General features: G+C 36.9%; 1 protein-coding gene across 1 annotated transcript in view; it reads left to right on the top strand.

Moving 5' to 3' along the window:
- SHANK2 (SH3 and multiple ankyrin repeat domains 2) overlaps positions 1-27497 on the top strand; it is a 314299-nt gene that overhangs the window by 161179 nt on the left and 125623 nt on the right. The window contains exons 14-15 of the mRNA XM_010563678.1: positions 13912-13994; positions 15615-15739. Coding sequence (XP_010561980.1) covers positions 13912-13994; positions 15615-15739 — 208 coding nt within the window. The remainder of the gene's footprint in view (positions 1-13911; positions 13995-15614; positions 15740-27497) is intronic.

Raw genomic sequence — 27497 nt, forward strand, 5'->3', positions numbered from 1 at the left:
TGTTGGTTCTCCCTAGGCCTGCAGAACAGTGAGGGAGACGCTGAGAGAAGTATCATTACATAAAGAATAGGTCTTTCTGCATTGACATAACTGAGACTTTTTTTTTCTGTTGGATCACACCAGTTCCACTGTACTAATGTTTTCTGTGAAGTTGGTACTGTTCAGTTGAAGTCTTGCAGGAACTGGAGTAAGGGTATTAAAATGGATGCTGTTCATTCTTAATAAATTCATGATTTCTCTTCCTTTACTCTGGGATCGATGCATTGATAATAAGTTGAAAGTGATTTTACAGTTCTTAGCTGCAGGCATATATTTTAAACATAATTCTCGGTTTCCTCTGTTGGAAGGAAGTAAAACCAGCAGTATTTTAACTTTTTTACATATATACGTAGCTCAGTTTTTGTCTGGGAGATAGTAGCAAGAATTATCTGACTATGCTCATAGTTGTAATGAAATAGATATATAGGTATAACCATGTGATATAGTGATGTGGTTACATCTGAATGCTTGTTGAGATTTTAATGATTTAAGATCTCTGCATAGGTGATACTCTTGGTTCTTTAGGCATAGAGAACAGTCAGCACCAACCAAAGTATAGAAAACAAAGCGTGTAAAATGTTTTGTGTGCGTGCATTGTCACTTTATTTCTAAAGATATTTTGTTGGCCTTGCCTGATGCCTATTCTGAATGAATTTATTTACTGTGAGCATAATAGTCTGATAGCACTGAACTGCTCTCAATGTGTGAGGCAGAAAGATGAGGGTAGTTCATTTTTAATACCTTGTGCCTCATTAACTTGAAGAATATAATTTAATATAATTTGGAAAATTACATATATGTTTAAGCAATAATTAAGGCATTGTAGATTTTGTGGAACAGGTGGAGATGTAAAATGTGAAGTTTTGCATTTACAGTTACTTAATTTCTAATGAAAATGATCTTACATGCTAATAAACAGCTTTGCTCTTTGCCTCCCCTGCTGTTGTGTGCTGCCACGACTGAGCTTTTTATGTTGGTGACTACAGAAAATATTTAAAGTAATTGCTAAAATAGGAGGTAAAAAGGGTGCGTGTGTGCGAGCGTGTATCTGAATTGTAGTATCTCTTCTTTGAAATCTGTAGTATAATTGCATGAAGATGCAATATTAAAGCCTAATACAACTACAGTAAGATACAAAACTATACAGTGAGTGGTAAGAGTTTCCATGGACTTGCAAGTGCATTTTGAAGTTGTCTGCTGTCTTAATAGTGAAGTTTGTTTAAAGCACTTCAGTAAGATCCTGCTTTTAGCAACTAATGATTTTGTAACTAATGATTTTGTAACTAATGATTAGAATTTGGCAAGCATTTTTTGGGCTAGATATTTGCCTAAATTTTTAGTGGTAAATTGTTAGCAAAGAAAGACCAGCAGCTTCCAAGACCAAAGTTGAAAAAAAAATATATAGCCTTTCCAAAATTTAAAATTAAAATGCTCGTTCTGAAAGACTTTAAGGATCTACCTCTAGCGCTAGTGAAAACCTAACTGTGTAGCTCTGGGTACAGAAGATCCTGACTGCAAGGGCCGTGGTTTGGTGGCCGTGCCGTTTCCTGCACAGTGACTGATACTCTCAAGCTCAACTGTATTTTCCCTGTAACTCCTCTGACCTGATGCTGGAGGACAGGATGGATTTAAATGTCAGAACTGAAAGCAGCAGCCTGTGTCCTGTGCATGGGGAGGAATAGTTTTCTAAATTAGAATAGAGAAAATAAAAAAAATATATATAGGAAAAAGGAGTGGAAATGACAGAAGGTGAGGACACCAAGAAAAGATTGTGAGGGTGTGATACCAGGTTAGTCAGAAACAGGAGCCACATAATTAGATGCAAGGATAGAGCAGGGGAAAACAGGAGAATAAAATGTTCGTTTTTCAGGGAAAAGAAGAACGATTAAGTTTCTGACAATTAGTGTTTTACAATCCTGTCTTCTAGCCTCCACTGCAATGACTTAGCTTCCTCTATGTGACCTTTAATTCCCTGCCCCACTACACCTTTGGCTGCCTTCCTCTCACCTAATCACTAGATGAGCAAAAGCCGACATATGGTGCCTCTGATTGTAAGTGATGCATTGTTAAGTTTTGGCAGGCCAAAAGGAACAAATAACGGTTGAGCTTGATCTGTGGGCTTTCCTCCAGTGGGAGCAATGATTTAAACCACTTTTTTTTTTCCTATTTCCAGCCATATTGTCTCAAATATTTGTTGCGTTTGCAGGATTTGATCTACAAGGCAAATTCTAAGGGTGACTGGCAGGCAACTTATGTCTTTTTTTCCTCTTAAAAGAAGAAACTATTGACAAGTCAGAAAGGGGTTGCCTTTCATGCTCTAAGTAAAGCTGGTCACTTCCATTGTGCAAAACATAAGGTTGATGGGAGGAGGATGTCTTGTTTTGTCTTGGGACAAAATAGATGTGCTGGAGTTGTATTTCTTTATACATTGAGTGGGGTAAAACCCTACAAGGAGGGACCTGCTAAAGAGCAAGCAATAGCTGGTGTTCACCTGCAATAAAGAAGATCTGGGCTTGAGTCCCATGTGCGTTAGACTGCTTTGACTTAAACCCATACCTTGTATTGCTGATGAATGCCAAGAACCTGGTGGCTGGAGTGATTCTTTATCCAAGTCTTTTGAAACTATTATTCTTCCACTGAGCCAAGAGACAGATGCTAGCTCTGTCTTCAGAGGTTGTGGCATGCAGGTGGGGATGCTATATTTGAATGACTGGCAGATATACCAATTGAATAGTTGGTGATATTGCTGGGGGTGCCTGCTCTCTCTGATATAAAATTTCATCCTGTATTCTGCAGAAATAATGTGTAACAAAGGCTTAATTTAGACTAAAATATATCAAAAAAAATTTGCTTTAATGGATAAGCATTTCACTAAAACTGTTTTCATGGCAAAATTCTGAACAGAATAGTGAATGTTAAGTTAAATACATGCACTAGGAAATAGTGGTAGCTGCATATTCAGAAAAAAAGACTGTCACCCATGTGTCTTTTAATTTCTCTTGCTTTTAAATAAAAAAAAGCATGTTGGGCACAGATAACAGGTCTCAGAATTAAGCGTTTAGTGCTACAATTGGAAACTAGGGCTGATATTGAGTAGATTGTGTGATCCTTTAAACTAGCGTTTCCAAAGACTTACGGTGTTGCACTGTCAGATTTGTAGAACAGTTGTAACTATAGCAGAAGTGGTTTATACCTCTACTGTAAACACTTCAGATATCATAAATTCTGAAGTACGCTTAAAATTAAACTCTATGCATCTTAAGTTAGTTGCTCAATTGAGTTGAAACGATAAGCCAAAATTTTTACCAGTACTTAGAAAATAAAGGCTTCGTATTTCCAGAAATTGCACGTCAGTGCAACCAGCAAGCTATAGCTGAATGTCAAAGGAAAGGGGGCAATAAGGAGAGATTCCAGTTCAACATTCACTTAATTAAGAAAAGTAATGGCCAGTTTAAATAAAGCAGAGTTCTCTCTCTTCATCAGCTGGTATCTGTAAAGTCAGTGATTTCTCACTGCTACCAAATTTGTGGGCTAAACTGGCCATGCTTTGACAAAATTGCTGAAAATTCTGACACTGTTGGACAGGAAAGCTGTTAAGATGGACAGTTCTCAAGCTGTTTTGCAGATAAGTAAACAAAATTTGGAGTAGGCTTAAAATAACTCAAGGGCTTAGTGCAATTAGAGAAATGGAGAGAGGGGAGAATATAGTTCAGAAAAAAAGGTAGAGTTGCCACCTCCTTTTTGATGCCATTGAGACTGTAAAATAATATGGTGGTTAGTCAGGATTTTTAAATGGATATGTGACAATTAAACTCTAATTGAAATCACTTCTTAATGTCTTTTTAGTAAAATCCTGGAAAATCAAAGTTTCTTACTCTATACTGTATTTTTAAAGTTCTTGGAGAAGGAAAAAGTGGAAGATGTTTTCAGAAAAACTTTCCTCTATGCTTTTGTTAATACCTCATTTGTTTTGAGACAGAGCTTGAAACTTACTTGTAACACAACTTACACTAAACTGTCATAAAATTTTACAGGAATTTTAACACTGATGATTAAAGCACTATACACTTCTGTACAATCTAGAATTTTTAGTGAAATACTTATGTCTGTAAAGAACAGTCAGGGTTATTCAGACTTCTTGTGGTTAGAGCTGTATTTAGTTTCCAAGGAATGCAGGACAGGAGGGTGATAGTTCCTCCTGCTCAGCAGAGCAAACAGAGTGTGAGGGAAACCCTGAGGGATCCCTTAAAACTAGTTTGAAACTCATGGTTATCACCAGTGTCTTTCCCCTATTTCATAATTTATTTATGTTTAGTCATTAGTATGTTTAGATTAGTATATTTAGACTCTCTGAATGGCTGAGTGAGCAAATCAAGTTATGATACTGAAATGTATAGTGAGTTTAATAATTGTTATAGAGACCTGCACTGTCAAACTGCTACCTTAAAGGGCTTGTAACACATTTTAAAAGTGTTAGTAAAGCTCCCTTTTTTTTTTTTTTTTTTTTACTGGAAGTGTGACTAAAGGGTATTAGAGAAACACGAGATCCCGAGGAAAACAGATATAATCTCCTGTATTACCATGAAACGTGCACGTCCCAAAGCATGATGACAAAACTGTACAAGAAGAAGGGAATAGAGTGTATGATGGTTTTCAGTAAGACAAGGAGCAAGTAGCACAGCTTGGTTGGGAGCTGGTAGAGTACTTCAGGGAAGCACCAAAAGTGCTTGTCCATCTTTTACATGCTTTTGGCCTTTGGCAGAGAGGATGTTGGGCTCCAAGGACCGACACGTGTCCAGCCCAGCATGGGTGTGTGTGTGTTTTCCAGTGGCTCGCTCTAAAAAGGGAAGGAAAAAATTCAAAGTCCTGTCTGATGTATGCCAGCTCTGAGATAAGCATAGAGATTGATTAGCAAGCTTTGTGAACTAGTTCAGGTGCTGCATCAGCTGAAGAAAATCTTTATTGTTATATGTAGTTACGGTTTTGTACACTCATACTGTTACCTTAGATCTGGATTTACTTCCCTGGTTCTACTTTTGTTACTTGTCCTATTTGCTGACCTTGAACACGTTCTTTTCCTTGTTGCTGTGGTTGTCTGTGATAATACTGACCGCCTTTAGCAAAATATTCAGAAAATTATTGATTAAAAAAACCTATATGGAAAAGCAGTGTTGTTATTAAAAGCTATTATTATTATTATTATTCCTTTTGTTCAAAGCTCATAGTATGAGCAGCAAATATTAATATTTTCATAATGCAGGCTTAGATCGCTCAAATGCTTGATAATTACAGCTGAAAATTCCTAGTAAGTATTAGGTATAAGTGGAGTGTGCTGTAGCCCAAAATACTAGTATGTTAATGGAACAACTATATGAAACAGTTTGAAGGGCTCTGCGTTATAAAACTCTCATGTTCTATACTAGAACAATACCTGCCATAATGTTTCATGTTTAGTTTTTACTTTGTCATGTGTGGTACTTGAATTGACTATTTATTTTTTAAATGCAAATGAAATTAATTAAGATAGAGGAATGAAGCTTTTCTTTTTTTAAGCTCACTTTGCCACTCTCCTCAGCCCACCATGCTTTTTTGTTTTCTCCCTGCCAGTGCAGATGCAGGAGAATAATAACATTTCTCTCAAAAAAGGCTATGTAGACCCCTTTCATTGTGTGTATGTATAGTGTGTGTATGTATATTCATATATGGAGATCCATACATATAGGTACATATGTATCCTATATATATTGACCATTGAGGTTTTTTTCCCTTCATATCCTGTCCTGAGATTTCTGTAAAATATAAAATCAGGCTTTTAGTGGATGATTTATGTTTCCAGGAAGTTGTTTGACTGCCTGTTCTGCTATATCAGTATGTTACTTTAGTGGCTACAGTTTCAGCAACTTAAGGTAAAAACAGGGAAAAAACCCAAAAGTAGTGCTAGCCAAATCGATTGACTTGGGTATTACTTTAGGTCACCTACTCCCTTCTCCTACACGCCAGAAAATATGATATTAAGTGTAATTAAAGGCTGGATAAGAAAATGTGGACTAATATACATACACAGAGAGAGGAAGTTTCTCCTTGGTTCTATATAAAGAAATTGTGTCACTTCTTTGTACTTGTGTCATAAAATTTAATGTTCCTCTTTTAAAACCTATATTTCTGTGTAATATTTTATAGCATAAATTCATTGAAATATATAGCAGTGTTACTTTCTTTAACATAGGTTGCTTCTTTGTAATTACGGTTAATCTTTTGGGCAACTCGACAATCACAGGGCTGGAAAAAGTAGCACAATCTTTCTGACTTCCTAATTCTTATCGAAACACTGCATGACTGGTATTGGTGGTTTTGGTAACTTAGTGAAGAACTGTTCATTTTTACCAAGGGTATCAAGTATTCAAAATCCAATAAAGATGGCTTGATGACTTGTTTAAAAGTGTGGAAGGAGTTATATGCCCTGTCAGGTTTTAGTCTGTAATTTCCTCACAATGCAGTATAGACCTGTGCAATATAGGAATTAGGGAATATCTAAATGTCTTTTATGGCATGCTACAGTTTGGCATATACCTCTTTCATCAACAAATGAATTGCAATGGAAAATATGCAGACTTGCTTTTCTCATGATCAAAGATCTCTACGTGATGTTTACCGAACTCTGTAGAAACAGCACTGATACAGGAGATCGGAAAGACAAATATATGAATATAGGAAGTATATAGGAGTATGGGTGAAGCATCCTCTCTTTTTCCCGTTCCTTTACTTGGCCTGAACGTAGCCAGGTGAGGAAGACATGGCTATGCTGAGTTAGCCATTTAGCCATGGAGGAAATGTAAAGTTGGCTGAGAAGAAATTAGGATATGTCCTTTCTATTGCAATTTGAAGTTATTTGCTACAAATTATAAAGCCAGAGAGAAGAATAGTGTAAGGGTAGTGGTGTCGGTCTTTTTTTCCTTCTCTGTTTTTTTGCGTGAGTGCCAGCTGTGCCAGTAAGGCATTGACACACAACCAACTGTTGGAAGTGCTAGTAAAGATACTGTTGTTGGATGCTGCAGTTTCTTTGAGAGCACCTGTGGAGCTGGAATCCATACGTAGCACTAAGCATTTTATTCCAGGCTGCATGTCCATATGCAGCCCTGATTTTGTAATTGTGTTTTTGGTGAAATAGCAAAATGACTTGGAGTCCTTGTCATTGTGAATGCCTGATGAAATAATGCTTACTCTGCAGTGTAACTATTTTGAAGATGCTAAAGGGTATTTTGAGAACTGTATTAGCTTTTATGGATGGGCAGATTTGTTACCTCCAAATATGACCTCTAATTCATCTAATTCAGTTTTAACAGTAAATGTTGTACTGATGTGAGAATTCTGGATCATGATAATGAAATAATTGTTTGGGGAAGCAGTTCAACTTCAGCCTAACTCCACTTTATGTACAGTAGCTCCATGGAAGAAAATGTAGGCCTGTGCCCCAATACCCTATCTGAAGAAATGAAAAAAATTACATCTGTGAGTTCCTACAAATGATTCTGATGGCTTTGGGGCTAAGAAGAAGAAAGGGGAAAGTCAAACACTGCAAAGGAAGGAAACAATGTTTTTACTTAGATACCCTATTGTGAGAATCTCTTGTCCTCAGGTATGGAAGAGCAGGAAAGACGACTCTGTTTTTTGTTCCATGTGATTCTGTTCATCCCTTCTCCATGATATTTTAATTATTGTACCATCATTATACTCCTTGGACTTCTACCTTCAGCTACCTAATAAGGAGTTTATCAACTTAGTTTACTGTTCTCCAGTATTTCTGTTCTAATGACAGGTTGTGTCTTCCTTGAGTGTAACGTTGAGGTACTTATCAACCATCCATTTGAAAATATTTTCTTACTGCCTTCCTCCCAAACACATCTTGCTGTAAACTTCCAGATATACATACATGCTAAAGGGAAATCATTTAGACTTGTCTTATATGACTGAAAATTATATTGGCAGGATTGATCAGCTGTACAGAGTAAGTGCTACGCATGCATTTTTGACACAAGGCAGGACAAAATATGTAATTGTATTTTTACTGAATATATCCTGTAAGAGTATATTGCTAGAAGGTGGGAATAAGTAGTTGAAAAAAGCAAAATACAGAAAGTAAACACACATTCATAAAAATGGTAAAATATGATTGACCAAAATAGCTGGAAATTATTATTGGTTATTAAAGATGTTATCATGAAAAACTACAAAAAAATTCAATCAAAGGTAGTAGCACTGGGCTGTGAATTATTCTTTAGTGTAATAACATGTTGTTGTTCAAAGCTGTATCATATATTTACCAAACAACACATTCTTAAGACAAATTGCCTTGCAATGCAATGAAAGACATCATCACATGAGGGAATCTCGGCATGCAACGACAACATATTACAGAGAGGTTACTATGAGTTTGAATATTCAGTTGACTACATCTTGCTGTTTCTGTTTGGGTTGTAAGTGGGTTAGGTAGGGACCATCTATGTATTCTCCTATTTGCTGTGCAAAGAGCCGTGCTCACTGGTGTAGCTAATACCTCTTGAACAAGCGATTGCTGTTCTGCATGTTATGCAAGAGCTGTGAAAGCTCTTCTGTGAGACCTACAGCTGGATGATCAATGACTGGGAAACTTGAGCAATCACATAGAGTCTTCATTAATCTTGAAGGCCTTAATTACTAAGATTAGCCAATTTTCCTGAAGTCATTACAGCCGATGACTATAAATAGTAAGGTTGACCCCTTCCAGCAATGACAGCAAAAGTTTATCCACTGGAAGTCTGTTATATCTTACAATAAGATTTGCTGTAGATATCATTTCCATTTTATCTGGTATCAGGACAGGTAACTTCCCCCCAGAAAGAAAATATTTGGAGAGAACATTCTTTATGTGCTTTTAACAGGGATGGACTGTTGGAACACACAGTAAAGAGCTCCTCTTGAATAGATTTCCCAAATGCCCTTCTATGGGCTTGAACATAACCACCATAAATTGACTATCTTAGCCTAAAGGAATTAGTGCGACTGCTTTCCGACATAGTATATAAATTTATGGAATGGTTTAGATATTCTTTTATTGCATCTGGCAAGGTACAAAAAAGGCATTTTCATTATTGTTGGGCTGTGATTTGATCCTTCTAACATGTAGCTAGCTGTGAATTCAGTAGATCTTTCAAAAAGATTGAAATTGCAACAGTACTGAGGAGAGGACATAAAAAAGATCTAATGAAGAGATTTGGATTTACTTGGCCAACAAAGAAATGAACTTGCAGAGAATAACTTCTCACTCAAGGATAGAGCAAGCCATCTGACTGAAGGGTTTGTGGGCTGAGAAAGCTACTCATTTGGTTGTAACTGGTTCTTTGGATCTCATGTGTAGTCTGTTAGATAACTTTTCTGCCTTGGAAGGCTGTAGTCCACTTTGTTAAAGCTGAGAAGGTTAGACTTAGATTACATTTCTAGGGGATGCACGATTGGAGAGAATCAGGAAAATAACTCCTATTTAAATTCTTTTTTTTTCTGCCTTAGGGAGAGGTTGACGATATACCAAATAGCCATTTTTGTTTCCAGATAATGATGATCATTTCCAGTGGAGTGTATGCTACATGCTGTTTTTCAGATTGAATTCAGCAGCGATACACATGATACAAACTTGCCTAAACATATTCTTGATAGTGGTCTTGATAGTTTCCACCTCTGCAATTTAGTATTTCAACTTTTGCAATACGTGATGCTTTAAGGTAGGGTGTAGTTATTCTAGTTGTGAAATGAAACTAGGTTTCATGGGTTTGCCTCCATCAGGAACCTGTGCTTCAACCTTTATTTTCTTCATACAGATCTTTATGAAGGACTTGACATTTCTACTTCCTTCCTCAAGTATTGTCTTAATGGGCTGTTAGCAAAGTAGAAATTCTTGCTGTCTTGACAAGTCTACACAAATGATGGTTGTTATGTTGAACATAACAGTGCTGAATTCAAATCTCAGGTGTCTGTCTGACCATGGGTAAATCTCTTCATTTCCCTTTCTCCATTGGTAAGTCTGTAAAATTATGGAAATTCTAAGACCTCTGCACACTTCTTGAGCCTTAAAGTGTTAGGGAAGCTACATGAACCGATGAACAAGTATATTTTCTAATATTTAGTGTTTGGATAAAGCAAAAGTGATTTTAGATTGACTTTTTTTTAGCCTGAAGTTTTTCTATTTAAGATTGTACTTCATGCAGAAATATTCTGCACTTGATAGGATGTATTTTGCATTTAACTTTGTAGGCAATGAATCCTGGACTTATACAGCCCAAAGTCAAAGTAATGTGTGCCCTATTTAGGTAATGAGCTATTGATTTTAAAATTACTCATTTTATTACCATAATACGGAACTAGCAATATTCTGCAAACTCGTCTCTGAAATGGACACTGTTTAATTGCAGTTTGAGATGGGACAGAAATGGACTTTAAGGATTTTACCTATTGAAATTTGGCGTATCACAGATAGCAGGGACTGTTCAGCCTCATCTAGAGCCATACACTACTCAAAGCACCTGTGAAGAAATGCCTCTTCCTCTTGCTTGAGCTCAGACCTCTGAATGGGCTTGTAACGTAACGTCACCTTTATTTGTCACTGGTAGCTATACCCTATATGCATTCTGTTGCTAAGTATTTACACCACCTTCAGGATCAAAGAAATGCTGCCAAGAAGGCTCATTGTGAGAAATTTTGACCTACTTTTACATTTGGCACCGCTTTGCCTGCCAAGACCAGGTAGACTGTGAACAGACCTGCAGCATGTCTTCAGTGAAGAGGTCCAGTCTGACACTGAGATAAGGGAACCCTGTCGTGGCAAAGCAAACAAAAAGCGATACGGCAAACAGTCAGAGGTTAAACTTCTTTTCCCCTCTTCTGCCCCCTTCTCTCGGTTCATTTGTGTGTGCATGTTTGTTTTCCATCCTTTTCCTGCTGCTAGCTCTTAGCTCTGCAGCACTGGGCTCTGTGTAGAGAATCAGTTTGCTTTCTGTGATTGCTTTAAACAAATTTAAACTGCTCATGCCATAAGATTATTGCAGGTCCCCTTCTCCTAGCACATAAATAAAAAGAAATGGCTACACATCTGATTTTTTCAAACCTACATTTTTGCCTTACAGGCTGTGATGGAGTTTTCATTATGTAGAACATGACTGAAACAGTGTATTAGTAAGCGATATTTGTCAAGTAATAGAGATCAGTTTGTATATTTTGTTACCAAAAATTCATGTTGCGCTTCTTCCCTTCCCTTTCGCCTCCTCCTTCCATGTAAGACACAAAACTTCGTAAAATTTTGGCAATTTAGTATTCCCACTTTCAATGTCTAAATTGAAGTGTAAAACTAGGTAGTTTATGCAATAAATGTGCTGCACATGAAAAGAAAATCATAGGTGGTTTTTCTACTATTATTCTGAACAGTCATAAACCTCTACATTAGGATGACGTGAGCGTAACTTGAAAATGCCTGTTCATTTCATTAGCTGACTCTGAAAGTACCCTAGATGCCTTTTTTTTAGGTGTAGATGCCTAATGTTGATCAGGTGAATTGATCCTGAGTTTTCTGAGGACTGCTTTTGGAACTTCAGCCTTCAGCTTTTTAAGGAATGATATTATGAATTTGTTTGGTTTTGTCAACAAAAATGAAAGAATCAGAGCAAGGTTTGACGAGGTGCCTAGCTAACAGGCTTCTGAATTCTTGATATTAATGAATTGAGATGAGAGTGGGATTTGGGTACGGGAGAGGGGGGCTGTTCTTTGAACCAAACACTTTCTATGATTAAGTTGTCAAAAGTAACCTTCTAACTTTTATTAATTGTTTACAAGGATACTTAAAGGAAATGGGTTTTATCAGTTTGAGCATGTATTAAGCAAAAGGCTGGAGACAGCTCTACTGTTGACTCTTCAGTGGACAGGTATGGGGTCCCACCTTGAAAATGTGAGTGGTGAAATGACGAAAATAAGCCGGTACGCTTGTAGGTTCAGGCAGTTTCTCTGACGTCAGGACACTGAGGGAGGGCTTCGGCGCTACAGTGTGGGCTCTGAGGGCTGCATATTCCATCCCAAACCCATAGCCCTGAACAGAAGTGCATTTGGCTTTCTCGAGAAATATACATTTTCTTATTATAGCCTTTCCATGGCAGGGGTATTAGTTGTAAGAAAAGGTAATGTCTGAATTATACAGTAAATAATAGTAAGATAAGACACAGTATTCAAAAGCTGTTGATACTTATCATCTGTAGCTGAGAAAGTCACCGCTGTGGTAGTTTTAATTCACGTGTGGTGTTTAAATACTTTGTAGTTTGGAAGACATAATCTCATCACTTTAGCAGTAACATGAAGTTGCGTCCCTCAGTTAGAGTTGGAAAGTCCCCAAAGGGATAGCCTGTGACACATGAAAGATCTGGAGTTTGGAGGCTGTCCATTGCTGTCCTGATACCATCATCCTTGTCTTTGTGCAGAGCTTTAAATAAAAAGGTCACACCAATTTTTCTTTGATGAGTTTCCTCCTCCCCTTCCGGATTATTAATGGCACTGAAGCAGATGCCGTCTCTTATTGTATCGAATGCTTTAGTGACCGGATTCTGTACAAGACCAGTGGTAACAATTGTTGGCTAGTAAAAAATTAAGAAAAGAAAAGAAAACTTGCTCCTATTTCATTCTGTCCTAAATAGTTTTGTAGGTATTTTAAAGCCAACCTAGCAGTGTGTTTTGCAGTGCTTACAATTCATGAATACTTAACCCCTGACCCTGTCTTTATTCAGAAGAATGTCTTGCAACTTGTGCTGTGTAATGGTTTTATACTTAAAAGAGCGTTCAAAATCTTTTTTTTTCTTTTCTTTTCTTTGAGCTTATTTTTAGTAACCTAATGTTTAATGAGAGACACTAAACAACTTAAGGCTTTTACAGATCGTTCTCTGTATATGAAAGGTCCCATTTTAATGTGGATTTAATGTATTTTTCTTCATCTACCGTCTACTTTTTCTTAGCCAATGACAGTAAGATTCCGAAGGCTACTTTCTCTTTAAGGACATACTGCTTACATAAATAGTCCTTTACACCATCTCCTTGTTTTATAATATTAATTGCTTATCAGAAGCTGGGAAATATTCCTTAGAAATGTGTTTTCCTGATTGTGCATGCCTTGTTACTATTTCAATTATGCAGATTCTCGATGCTGTGGAAATTTGTGCTTGATGACGCCAAGGCAGCTGCACGTTGTTAGCATTGTAGGCTGTCAGATGATCATGTGGGATTCTTGCAGCATGCAACATTCAATAGGATTGAAAAAGGGCTTTTGATGCAAGGCATAGCTTTCAGAATATATTTGTGCCTTTTAGTTAGCTAATATAAAATCATAATTTATTATCTTTAAATTTAAAATGCTGCCTCATTTTTCTTCTGGTTGGTTTCATTTTGGCTTCACTAGAAGATGCATCTGGTACATCCACGATTGAGGAGTTTATTAATGATACTGTCATTCAGTTCACTTACTTTTTTTCCTTTTAGAGTCCTAGCTAGCCCACAGATTACATGATCACATGTTCATTCAGTCATTCATATAGAACACAAACCACCATGCATGATTTCTTCTTCTTTCTTTTTCCTCTCTGCCTTTTTTATTCTCTTTAAGTTGCTTTGTCATGTTCTCTTTTATCATTAAGCTTAGTCTTTGTCTTCCCCTCGCTACTATTTGTTCTATATTTTCCCATGCTTGGTTACTGCAATATTATTTGATTAACGGGCTGTGATGATGATGAACCTGCACACTGGAGGAGCAGCTACTACAGTGGTGATGAAGGGATGTAATAATGGTCGCTATCCTCGGAATTCTCTCTACAGTGACTGCATAATAGAAGAAAAGGCAGTGGTCCTGCAGAAAAAAGACAATGAAGGATTTGGATTTGTGCTCAGAGGGGCAAAAGGTATGTGCTTCTGTGTGTGTGTGTGTGTGTGTGATGTGCACTGGCATGAAGAAATTTATACATCTCGGAATATAAGCAGGAATTATTCTTGGTGCACTTGGTTGCTAGACAACAGGATTCTCTGTATGCTATACTACTCAGACGGATTTTAGCGGCTTCTGTCTGAAGCAGTTTGCATTTTTACATAGGAGAAGCACTGTATAATCGTTTTGGGGGGAGAAAGTTTTGTCTGTATTTTTATTGTGTTGGTATATGTAATATTTTGTCATTAATCTGTTTTGTTATGCAGTTTACCTAACTATGGGAAACCTGCTTTCCTTATAAAACCTGCTTCTTTATTTCAAATGTCAGTCTATTTAAATAGGTCTACGAATAGAAATAGACAAGAGAGTGATATTTTGTTTAAATAGGTGTGGATCTTCTGCAAGGTGACATTGGTGCAGTTTTAGTATGAAAATATGATCTTTTTTTATATCTTCAGAAGCTGCACGTATGTTGCATGGCCTGTAGTGTGCTCATTTTAAAAGCTGTTCATATGTTAAACTGCATGTTACTTTTCTGTAGACTAAAATCTATGACAATGGCATTCTTAAGAGTTAAAAAAAGCATTCTATTTAATGCTTTGCTTTTTAACTTCCAGTCCAGTTTGCTCCTTTTGTATTTAAAAAAAATATATATGATGGTATGTCCCATCTCTTGCTCCCCCTCATTTTACATGGGTTCTCCCTTGCCTTGCTTGAGCATGAAAATTATTCCATATCTTCATTCTTGGGACATCGTTTTTTGCTCTCCCCGTTCCCCCTCCCCTAAACCGGTGCCACCATAGATTTTCAGTGTTGTAAAAGCTTTTCTAATTTTAGCTAAATAAAAATTCTTTGGAGTTGTTCTAGGAAAGCCGGTAGCGCTACCTTTTAGCTAACCCATTGCCATGAGTTGGCTGTGCCTCGAGCAGAGGTCACTCCCTCTGGGTAAGCCCAACAATTTTCCCCAGATTTTCTCTGTAACAGTGAGGGCGCCTCAGGTGAAAGACCCAAGGACTTTTCTGCTTGTACGTGTACGTGACAGAGAGAGAGACAGGGCTGTTAAAAGGCCTGCCGTGCCTCCTTTCCTAAAAAGTGATTTCTTCTGTTAATCTTCTTTGTAATATACATCTAGACGTAGAGGAAAAATTCAGTTCGATCTCTTTCGTCCTTTCGCACCCACCCCATATCCCCAGTTCGGCCAGATGCTCTCTCCTGGCTACAGTACATAATTCATTTTTAGTTGGATGTTGCCAGAGTTACAAGCATTTTGCTAGGCATACAAAAGGGTTACTTGAACTAATACTGAATATCCTGGAATACTCAGAATCCAGCTATTGCCTCATACAGCTTGATTTGGTTTGTGTCAGTAACGAAGCATGTATTTTTCTCTCTGAATTCAAGACCTGTGGATTGCTATTGCAGAGAGATTGCACTCTGTTCCCAGCATCTTGATATCCTCTGAGGCAGAGTCCTCTTACTTTTAGCACCCACCATTTTTTAACCATCAATTTAAATGGCCAATAATGGGCCTTTAGTCAAGTGGTATTCACAAGCACTCCATAACTTTCTTTTTTTAATGTGGTGTTTATTTTTAAAGCTGACACACCAATTGAAGAATTCACCCCAACTCCAGCCTTTCCTGCTTTGCAGTACTTGGAATCTGTGGATGAAGGGGGAGTAGCATGGCAAGCTGGCCTGAGAACTGGAGACTTTTTGATCGAGGTAGGAGATCCTGAAATTTGATTCTCAGCGCTCTGTTGGGGAAATAGTGATGTTCCCTCTGTAGAATTTACTTTGGAAAAAGTGTGTGATGCTTCTGAACGGCAAGCTCAGTGGACTAACACCAATAATGTACTTCACTTGCTCTATTTTAGAATTTCACACAGCATTTGGGAAAGCAGTTTAAAAGAACAGTGTTCAGGTTGGCTGGGAATTTTCTGTTTGTTCTTTTTGTTATTTGGGAATACACTATCAGAGAAATTTGCGAGTTTTTATTCTTCTTTGCATTATTGAATTGAAGTTTAGATTAATTTCAATATTTATTGTAGGCTATCAATTCTGTGGCCTTCTAAATGGTTTTACAGAGGCACCCAAATTAATGACTTCCTATGCAGCTGCAATCAGAAATATCAGTGGTCTAGTGCTGTTTAGAAACCATGGAGAATAAAGCAAATTACTGGGGCTTGAAATTAAATATTTCCAACAGTGCACTGTAAATACAATCATACAAAAAATAAGGAACAAATGTTATTGCAGTATAAATTACTTTATAAAAAGGGTATATTGAAACACTCTCTTCGTTCATACTAAAAATGTCTTCACGTTTTATATTTCTGAGGATTTTTGGTTGGTATTTTAGATTTTGTTGAAATAGTTGGTACTCCTTTTTAGTGTTACTGGCCAGTTTGCAACAAAATCATGATTCGGGATTTTCTTCCTCTCCCCCCCCCGCCACCTTTTCATGACCAACAAAGTGATGCTGTGATTCTATGAAACTAGGTATTTGAAAATAGGTCTTTCAGGATGGATGGACCAAGTCTTGTCTGTAAGATCTATTGATTTATTTTATTTTTTCTTCTTCAGGCACATATGTGTTTTGTTAAAGTATTTACTGGTGCTGCAACATTTATTTCTGCAGAGCTGGCCTTTACATTTGGGAGAGGATAGAATGTGCAGCTTTTATTTGTTGTGTGCATTGAACTCCCATGGTGATTGAATTTTTAAATAGTTGCACCACTTCTTCACATTGTAACAATGAAAGCACAGGCTTTGCAGACTTCTAAAGTAAATAGATGTCCATTTTTATCTGTGTCTTCAAAGTACATTTTTCTTACTCTTTGTTTACTTAAAAATAAACATTTAGCAAACTGTTAAACAATAGCTTACAAATTGTACTGATAGGTACTCTGTGCAAGGACGCTTTCTAAACTATGATTATTGATGTTACGTGGGGTTTTTTAAACAATGCTTTATTTTTAGAAGTTCATTTCTTGTTAGGCTTTTAATCTATAGGAAGTATGAATAGTCTGTACTGGCTGATTTCACAGATAGATTTGATGGTGAATAATGTGTAATTTAATGGAGAGGATTACAGAATGGCAACTGTGCATATGGATTTTTTTAACATCTCTGAAGGGATGCAAGAAGTCCGGGTAGCTGATTCTGCATAAAGCTTTGCTGGTTTTCTGGCAAATGAAAGCAGAATTATAAGTAATTGTCTAGACAATTTACTCCTAGCCTTAGCTTAGAAGAGCAGTTAAACATGCACATGCATTGCGGGATCAGGACATTAATCCATACTCTACACAGTCCAGCGTATTTGTAATTCATTCTGAAAGAAGCAGTTGTTACATGCAAATCAAATCTATTTCTGTGTAATTTATGTTCATCGGGGTTATTCTGTTCTGAATTTTGCAACTTAATTAAGAGGACATGGTAATCCTGAGAAATCACAACTTTGCTGTAGTTGAAGACTTTTATGTTGGAGAAAGGCAGGGTTTTTTCTATTTCATGAACTACATGTGCAGTGCACAATACTGTCTAGCTACAGAAAGCCATCTTTGAAACTATTTACACTAATGCAAAAGATACTACTGTTGAAATATAAATGACTGGTCCACCTGCACTTGTAGGAATGCCATGCTTGTGTTGGAGTGTGTAGGAATGGTCATTTGTTGTGTTGAACCGAGAAGAGTTAAATGTACTATACGTTGCAGTGAGTGGTTATCATAACTGGTGTAGTTAGTCTGTCTTATTGTTAAATGATTTCTCCCATGACTCTAAAGTTTATGCTGCTGTGTGTAAGTGCCACCTCAACCATTTGTAAGTAATATAATGCATTTATCATAAATGTCACATGAATAATAAAAGAGTTAATGGGCAACTAGGATCCTAATTAGTCCCATTTATAACACTTGCGGCAAGCTTCAGGCTTTAGGGAAGTGGGAGTCCAGTTTGGCAGAAGACAAAATGCAAGGGAGCGCAGATGTTTCGCTCTTGCTCGAGGAGGTTCGGTGGCTTGGGGTCATGGAGATAAGGGGAACCTTTTCCCTTACTCCTCACTATGGAATGACAGGTTTGACAGGAAGATAGATCCTTTCTTTGGAAGCAGGTAGGTGAAGGGAAGGCATCATTTCTTCATGTGTAATTATGGTCCCTGGATCTTCTGAAGGGGGTAGAACTTTGACAGGAGCTACTGAGCGTACTGAAGTAGTTCAACGTTGAAGATGATGCGTGTTGAGCAGAACAAATAAAAGACCTATACAGAAAAAGAAGCAAAGGTGTTGTCTTGCTTCAGCACGTAAACAGAATAGATACCAGCTAGAACAGAGTTGGCACAGTATCATTTCACTGAGTTTTTGTCAAGTTTTCTGAAAAGCCACGTGATACTGATTTGTCCAACCTGTACAATTAATATTAACATGAGACTTCAGAAATCAATGTTAAACTTGCTTTTGGAAATAGTGTTCACAGGCTCTTCACTGAAATTTCTGTCAATGTATGTTTTTTCTCCTTGCTTCAAACCCAGTCATATTTTTTGTGATAAAAATTGTAATGTGTGTAGTGGCTTTTCTGGACAGAGCACAAATAAAATGCATGAAAAAAAAATGGAAAAGCGCATGAGTAGTTTTATAGCTGAAACAGTTAGCTAGAGACAGCTGTCATTATATGTGGATTTTCAGAAGCAATTCAACAGTTGCCGATTCATGTGATTTTTCTTAGCTTTGATAAACAATCAGAAACAGAGTATGGTTATGATTTGGTTGTTGTAACTGAGAGAGATTGTACAGCTTGCTCTATTTGCTATTTTTCACTATTTTACTTGATGTTTTCTTGAATCTTGGTATCTGCCCAATTAAAAACATAAAAGTAAAGCAACATATTAGGGCAAGTGCTATCCAACCTAAAAATTATGGTTTCCATTAGAAGACTGAAAAAACTACAACCATCATTAATGTGTACACCAATTCTGAAGCCATTGTAGGTCATTGTTAATTCATCAGAGTGGCTGGATTTCTATAGTACACCTGTTGGACTTTGTAAATGCTTGATCAGAAAAAATCGAACCATAAGTTGATTTGATTTGTTATGTGAAATATTTGCAAGAAAGAAATGTATTAGCTCTGACTCTAAATCTACTATTTATGAATAATCTTTATGTGCCTAAGCCTTTGTTACCTTTGTTTAGTGTAGCAGTCAAGCTGAACATATATAGAGGAACCACTGAATACTACTGTTCCGAGAGTGCTGCCTTAAAATGTGACTTAAAAAATTGTTTAAGTTGGGGTTCTGTTTTCTTTTGAGATTTGCTTTGATGGTGTGTGCAAGTATAACCATCTTTGAATAAAGAGATCCATTAAAGTGGAAGAGTTTTTTTAACTCAGAATAGTTTGGGGGGTGGTAGTATAGTAGGATATAGACTATCTTACTAAATTAAGACCCAGTGGATTATTAACTATTTGTTATTGTTGTACCCATGAGTGTGCAGCTGTTTTGCAGGTGTTGCACGATGCGATGTGTGGGGATTTTTCATCTGCCACAGAGCATCTCATACCAAATAACGATGTTATAATATCAATACTTAGAAATTGAAACTAATTCTGCAGTATTTTACCAGAATAATCCATTTGTTCTCTAAATGAGGCATTGCAGTTGGCATTATTGTGCCATAAAATCACTTATTTTTCCAGATAAATGGAAATGTTATTGTCTTCAGAATAGAATGGCTGCTTATTTACATTCCAGTTAAAATGTAAACTAGATAAAACCAGCGTATTATCCATTAAAAAGAAAAGAAAAAGGAAAAAGTAAGGCAAAATTCAAGGTTTGATTTGAGGATCAAAACCAGAGATGGTAACAGAAGAAATCTCATCATTTTGCTGCAACACAGTTCAGTTGGTACTTGTACTAAAACATGCAAAATGGTCTGTAGTGTAACTGCCTGTATTTCTTTATCCTCAAGAGCTTATAGAATTTACTAGTACAAACTTTTCTTTAGGTAGTGGTAGACGGAAAACAGACATCATTTCATTACAGACAGCATTATTTTATCATTATATAGATAAAGATACCTGTCCTCTGACTGGATGTAGGGAGTAGCAATAAGCATTTATGGAGACATTTAAAATATCTGGAATATTTTTTTTTTAAAAAATACACACATACACACACAAGTAACTTTAGGTTCATATTTAGCAATAGGTTAGATTTTTGTTTTATTCCAGTGACACTTTACACAAACTTCAAGACTGATCTGGAAAGCAAACTTTTAACTTTATTGTTGTAACTTAGACTATAGTCATTATGAATATTTGTGGCAAGCATAGCAATGTTATGTCTTATATTTTTATTCAATGGCTGGATGAATTAGTGGGTTTATGAAGGCATCTGTTACTGATTTAAATCCTTTTAGCAACATAGAAACCTTCCCATCCTTAGGTAATCATTAATTACCCTGTGGCCTTTCTCTTATTTCTAGTGAGAACTTCGCTAGCTTCTGCCACCAGTTATAAATCTGAATTATTTTTTTTTCAGGCAGCTACATGGGGCCATGATATTTTTTCTCTCTTGGAAATAAACTGAGGCTTTGTTAGTGTCTTTGCAGTAACACAGATTATCACATTGCAATTTTTTGCAGTTGTTTTGCGAAAGTTTGTTCATATCCTCCCAAAAGTGTGGACACCAGCTCCATGCAATACTTAGTAAGAGCCTCCCTGATATTGTGTGGAGGAGGAAGACAGAAAAAACACTATTCTTACATTTTTGTATGCTGTCTTTACCTCTCATACTTAGGCCTTTTGGTGGACCAAAAGAGTAAGGTCTGCCTTAGTTCAGTCTTGCATTAGGGTTTTTTGTTGCCAATTTGGCTGCTCCTCCTGCCCGTGCCCCTTTTGCACGTCAAGCAGGAGAACGGCCAAGCTCATTGCGGCGCACGCTGAGCTGTTCTGTTCCTAGACAGCGTCTAGGTCGGGTTTTGGTTCAACTCTACAAACAATATTCTTGCATCTTTTTGATGATGAGGGATTCAACCAAAACTGCAACAGTACTGCAATGTTTTGGCATGTGTGTGTGTACATATATATATGTAATATATACTGAAAGTTTGGCGGGGGATATGTACATGGTTATTGTAAGGGTAGCAGGGCTCTCACTAACCTGCAAGTGTGAGGTCCAGCAGATCTTGCACACCTAGACTGGGCACCAGTATTTTTAAATCTGTATATTTAATTGATACAGTTTGATTCAACCAACCGTTAAAGGAAAAAGGTAATTTCTGTTTACCAGTTAGTCATCATCCTCTTGGTGATGTCTGTAAATGATGTCTATTAAGCACAAGCATCCCCCTGACACTTCTTAAAATGAAAGTTGTCAGAGTCCAAAGGAAACTTTCTTCCTGGTTTGGTTATGAAATTCTTCTGCTTAAGCGTAACTACAGATGTGTTGGAGAAGTGGGACAATGGGGTCCTGGAAAAAGAGCAGCTTTGGTACAAGTGTTGAAAGTCTGGTGTATCTGTGCAGTCTCTGACCCAGTGGATTAATTTTTCACTTGATGGAAAAGTATTTTGCTTTCTTTCCACTTGAACTCTGTGAGTGAGAGTTTGGGTTTGGCAGGGGTTTTTTGTTAATTTATTTTTTTAGTGGATGATGGCAGCTGAATGAAATTACTGTGCCTTCAAAGTGCTTTGGATCTGCACAAAAGCACTGTAGAAAAATGACAACTATTTTGAATTGTTCTTTTTATCTGTTTAAATGCAGCCTCTAACCTGTAGGAAGCGATGATATTCCAAATGTGCTCAGTGTGATCATAAAAACGATGGACCAATCTTGTTTAATTCTAAAAATACATTAATAAGACTGTTACCTTTTCAGCATAGATGGAAATGGGCAGACAAAAAAAGAATTTGGTTCTTAGAAGAGCTCAGTTACTCACGCCTAAGCAAATAATATGCTTTAATATAAGACTGAAAAGCAGACAAAAATGAAATCACTTTGCTGGTGTCAGACGTACAGAACCAGTCTGTGGGCAAAACTGGGAAGCGTTATCCTTTCACCTTGATTCCACATGAGGAGTATACTGGGCTCGAAATCCCAAGGTGCAAGAGAAAATGGTGGTATTTATTCAATTTCCCAGAAATGTAAAAAAGTACATATTTGATACTGAGAACTGATTTTTGTGTTTCTTTGAGAAGAGGGTTTGGAAGGAATTTTGGTGATAATGGCAGCAACAGTCAGAATTAGCTCTGTGTCCTTTCAGTTCTCCATCATCAGTTTTAAGGCATTTTGACCTAGATGCCGCAGTATTTTTAAGAGACGTTTGCTAACATTTCAATTCTGAGGGATTCTGCCAAAGTTCATGGGACTGTGTGGAGTGCGGAGCTATCCACAGGGAGCTTTTTGACTTCTTGTGAATATGAAAACCAATATTTCCCTAACTTCCTACTACAAAAGCCTCAAAAATAGCAGATTTGTTTAAAGATAAGCTGCTTATTATAAATAGCCAGTTCTTGGCCACCTAGAAGCCATCCAGTGGCATCCAGCCATCTTGGCCACCCAGTGTTTCGCATAAAGCACAGCTATGGACAGTCTTCACTCTTGCAGACGTCTGTCTATCCTCCATTCAAGTAATACAAGAATAATAGTACTCTTCCATTTCTAGCTCTTGGGTGTTGAGGTTAGGTATTAGGACTAATAACACTACATAAATAAATGCCTTTTTTAAGGTATAGTTTGGAGATTTCCAGAAGACATTATATTAAAATTAATTTCTCTGAAGCCTGTTGGCTTTTTTTAGTCTCTTGATACTATGGAAACCTGGTTGCCAGAATGGAGCTATATGAAAAACAGTACTTGTGCCTGGTATTTTAGGGGAGAAAATACAATTTCTTTTAATTGTGGGATGTTGCTACAAACCTGCAAAATTACAGGTGAAGGAAAACAGATGGGTTGGTTTTAAATAATGGAGAAATAACTGACAAATTCCTATTGTTGAGTGCTGCAGCAGAAGTAATCTAATACCTGGAATTTTTATTTTTCTTTTTTTTTCACTTTTCTTTTTTTTTTCCTTTTTTTGGGAGGTGTAAGCATCTTACAAGCAGGAGAAATACTATAACATGGAGTTGCATGTGTGTGTACATGGGGGTTTTTTATTTATTGCCAGTTTTCTTTTTCTTATTCTGAGACTGGCAATCGATTTGTGTGATGCTGAAAAGCTAAATTCACCTGCTAGTTGTGTTTAATGGGTATGCTAAACTTGATCACAGTAAACGGGTGGTCATCCCTCTCAGAGAGCTGCTGTGCTCCTCTGAAGTTATTGTACAACTATGCAGGCGACTTGTGAGAGAGAAGGTAATGACAGAAGATGGCTTTCCAAGGAAACCCTGCCTTGTCGTGTTCCGCTGCATTCAAAGCATTTCCTACGGCTTGCGACTGTGGGATTCAGCAAATTTATCTAATAAGGAAACTGAAATATACTTTAAAACAATCACATTAGAAATAACATTTTATATCCTATTGTAACACTGATACGAATCTTTTCAGAGACTCTTGTATATAACAATAGAGAAGAATGATGCTTTATCTCTATTACTTCATTTTTGCTTCCTATATTCTGGCAGTAATTTGGGGAGCTGGATTTCTAGTTCTCCTCATCTTGTGGTGCAAATTTTTCACTTGTACAAAAGGATTATTCCTCCATGGTGAGAGTTTTGCCTGTCGGTTTTCGAAATAGGAACTCCTGGATAGTCTTATTAGGTTATATGTGTTATGGGGTGCTGGGTGGGGTTGGACTTTGAAGGTCTCTGAAGGCTTTGCTGATCAGAGCACTGAAAATTGTCCTAGCAAATACATCAAAAGTTTAATGGGGTTTTTCAAGACTGAGTAAATAGGGTGATAGGATAAAAGTAGGTAGCTAAATGTATCTTTATTTGCTGATGAAGAGAAAATTTAAAAGCATGTATGTACATAAAAAAGAAATCATGGAAGAGTTTATTTACAACCTGGAAGAAAAAGGGTTGATTCTGGACAAATATCATGGTTGTTTAGATGCTCACTGGAATAAAGGAGAGAGTTAAGAGACAATCATGGCAATCCTGGGCAGAGTAAGTCATTGCAGAGATAAACTTCACCATGAAATACCCATGATTTACTAGTTTAATAGTGCTAAAGAACTGGCATTAAAGATGGCAGAAAAGCCTTTTTATAAAGACTCGGCTTGGACTTGCACTGATGTCATATAACAAAATGTTGTAACCTTGGATGTATTTGTTGCCAGCCTACATGCTAAAAGAGGTGAGGAAATGTGTGAAGCTCATGCTTCACTCCCAAAAGCAGGTCTATGAGGCAGATACCAAAGTGCTGCATTAACTATGTTGTATTTTCTTTTAAAGCAACATAAGGTGCAAAATCAAAGAATCCTTTTTCTTTTTTAATTTGCAGTATAAATCTTTTTTATTGTAATTCTTTTTAGAATTGTTCTAACAGGCTTCGAACAAGTGCTGTTGCTTTTAATGGAATCAGCCTGTGGCTTGGCTTTTCAGCACTGGATAGATTTGTGTGAGGCAGTAGTCATTGCTGACAGACTTGTAAGTTGTTAACAGCATATTTGGTATATCTATTTACACTGAGGGTTATTATGACTCACTTTAACTGCTAAATTAAAGAGAGAACTGTTTTTAAATGACCAGCAAAACATTTATTGTAAGCATTTTCTTAAAGTTTCTTGTTAGTTTTTTATACCTGAATATGCTTTATTGACTGTGCCTATTATGGAGCTGGCTTTTACAAAGAACATAGAGATTGGGAATTGAATTTAAGATGTGTTTTGTCTGTGAGTAGGTATTTGGTTCCCATAATTCCCTGTGCACTTGTAGAGTCTCTTTGAGATATTTTAATAGAAATCAAGTGGACACCTAACAAATTGGTTGTTCTTCAGTGCTGGAAATTATGTAGGCCCCTATTGTCCAAGAATCAAAGACTAGGATTATTCATCCCCAAGTCTCATTTTTCTGCAACTGTTTTTCCATTTCTTCTCCCTACCCCACGCAAACCTCTTCAGAAGTGCTGTTCAGTTCTTTAGTCCTTTTGCTTCTTTCTTACAGTGTGGGCCCAGCTCTGGGTGCTTGAACTTGCCCGTTGGGTCTCCAGAAGGTGTACTGCTGTGTTCGGTTGTGATCGAGGTAGTTTTCTCTAGATAAGTCTCGTTCCACCCGCAAAGGTGTTAGAACCTCAGTATTGAGACAAGACGCTTCTCTTTGGCAGCTCTGAAGTGAAGGAAACTGCCCGTGTCTCGCCTGGTAGCCAATAACGCAAAATGGGCTAGTGCTGCCATTTTAAGACCTGCAACATGATATTCTTGCAAAGTAGTTGGGATAACTTGCAGCGGTTTAGAGTTCTGTGAGGCAGAGTTCCAGCTTTCTGTGTTAATTGTAATTGCCTTATCCAGCTGTTCATGTTTTAGCTGGTGTACTGGAAGTGGAAACATGGGATTCAAAACATTCCCACGATGGGTAAATACTCTGATGGCTACGTGTGGTGGCTGGATCCTCTGTGAACTATTTAAATGCACCTAATCTAGCTGTGTGAGATCTTGTCATTTAGGCACTGGCTTTTTTTTTTTCTTTCCCTTCTTTAAGGGAGATTGAAATGAAAGCTAGATTCATTTCGTATAGATTAGGATGTATTAACATTAATGTTGACTGTCACTGGAGTAGAAAGGCTGTTTAGATAGATTTTTCCATCTCTGAAGGGGTTATGTAGTTTGTAAGTTCTTGTGTTAAGCAGTAGAAAATAGGAAGGATTTGGAACTTAAAGAATGTGAACGGGTATAGTATGTTACACTGCTGTAAAACTCATCAAGAATACCTTTTGCAAACAGGTATATTGTTGGCTTTCTAACACTACAGTGGAATTTTCAATAAGTGAAATTCCTCCTTCACTTGCGTACTAACCCATATCTAATTCCTAGATTACTATTTAACCATCAGCTGCCTCTCTGTTTATTAAAAAATATTTGATATTTTAAGTAGTTTTATATACTCTATTTTGCTGCTTTTTTAATATTTTTTTCTAAAGACCTTTTGATGTAGTGAGGTGTAAAATTTGTTTAATTTTTTTTTTTTTTTAGTGGTGATCTTATATGCAAAAATGATGCTGCTAGGCAATTATCCACCCAGAGAGTTTTCAACACAGTTACTCATAATAAACACCAGATCAGTAACATGCTGACAGTTTTTGGTAGATGCATGATCCCATTCTAAGTATTGACTTTCAAATTAGCATGATTTTGCAAATCCACGTTTTAGAAAATTCTGTTTATTTGCAGGAGAGAAGTATATAAAACTAGATGAAAGAAGATACTAGAATTAAGGTGAACCCACTTGCAGGGTTACCACTTCTGTGGCTCAGTCAGCAGAACAGAATCGGAGGATGGTTTTTACTCACTTGCTCACAGTAAAAGGTTATATACTTGAGTTTAAACTGTTGTAGAAGCCAGCCTGAGTTTAAACAGCTGATGCATAAGCAGGTGAGGGAAATTTGTGCTGTCATTCAACCAGCATCATGTGTATTCACGCATGGCTCTGCTTTGGAAAATTGTGATTGGAAAAGAGAGGTAGTAAACTTTTGTCCTTAGCAGTCACTTCCTAAGTTAATATTGTCTTACTTAGGAAAGGTGTGTAACTGCAGTTGAACTACCCAGGGAAACTGAGATTTAGGTTGTTTAAACATATGCTAATACAGGGTAGGGTTTGGGGATTGATTTTTTTAATTAGTATTTTTTCACTAAAATACAGCGCAGATGCATCTCACAGTCAGTTTGCTCCATTACTGTATTGCTTAGATTACTGTTTAAGGTACATAGATTAAGTTAATGTGCAGGAGCAGCTTTGTTTAAAATGTCTGGCCTATGCCTCAAGGGAAAAGAATATTGCCAGAGTATTCCTTCCAAAATGATGAATACCGTTTGGATCTTACACACTTCTCCAATACCTTAGGTGGGACTATTTTTCACACTTTTGGAAAGTACTGTGTTTTTAAACAGGCATGTTTGGTTGCCATGAATGACTTTCTGCTCATTTCCAGTGCTACCAGCTTTTAAACTTCTGATTTTTGCATTTTTGTACTTCCCGTGATCATGGTTTTTTGATTATTTTGAAATCCCCAGATTTTTTTCCGTCATTATCGTATATAAAATAATTTTCCTTTAAAAATAAAACTTCTAATTTTCATCTTTAAATATTTTTGTTATAGATCTGTAAAGTAAGGAAAAAATACATAGATATCTGGTTCTCAACATTTTATTGAAATCTCATCATTGTTTGTTGTTAAATCTTGTTTTTGTTGGGCTCTGCCAATAGGAAGCAATATATATTGTACTTAACCTAATGCAGAACTGTGTTCATATTTGGAGTTGACAATGAGCAATGGCTCAATAGTATGCTTTATTTTTTTCAGAAGTACTTATTGAGTCTGTTAGTATTATTGG

Source organism: Haliaeetus leucocephalus, unplaced genomic scaffold, assembly GCF_000737465.1.
Source record: "Haliaeetus leucocephalus isolate CR32 unplaced genomic scaffold, Haliaeetus_leucocephalus-4.0 Scaffold173, whole genome shotgun sequence".
Taxonomy (NCBI): domain Eukaryota; kingdom Metazoa; phylum Chordata; class Aves; order Accipitriformes; family Accipitridae; genus Haliaeetus; species Haliaeetus leucocephalus.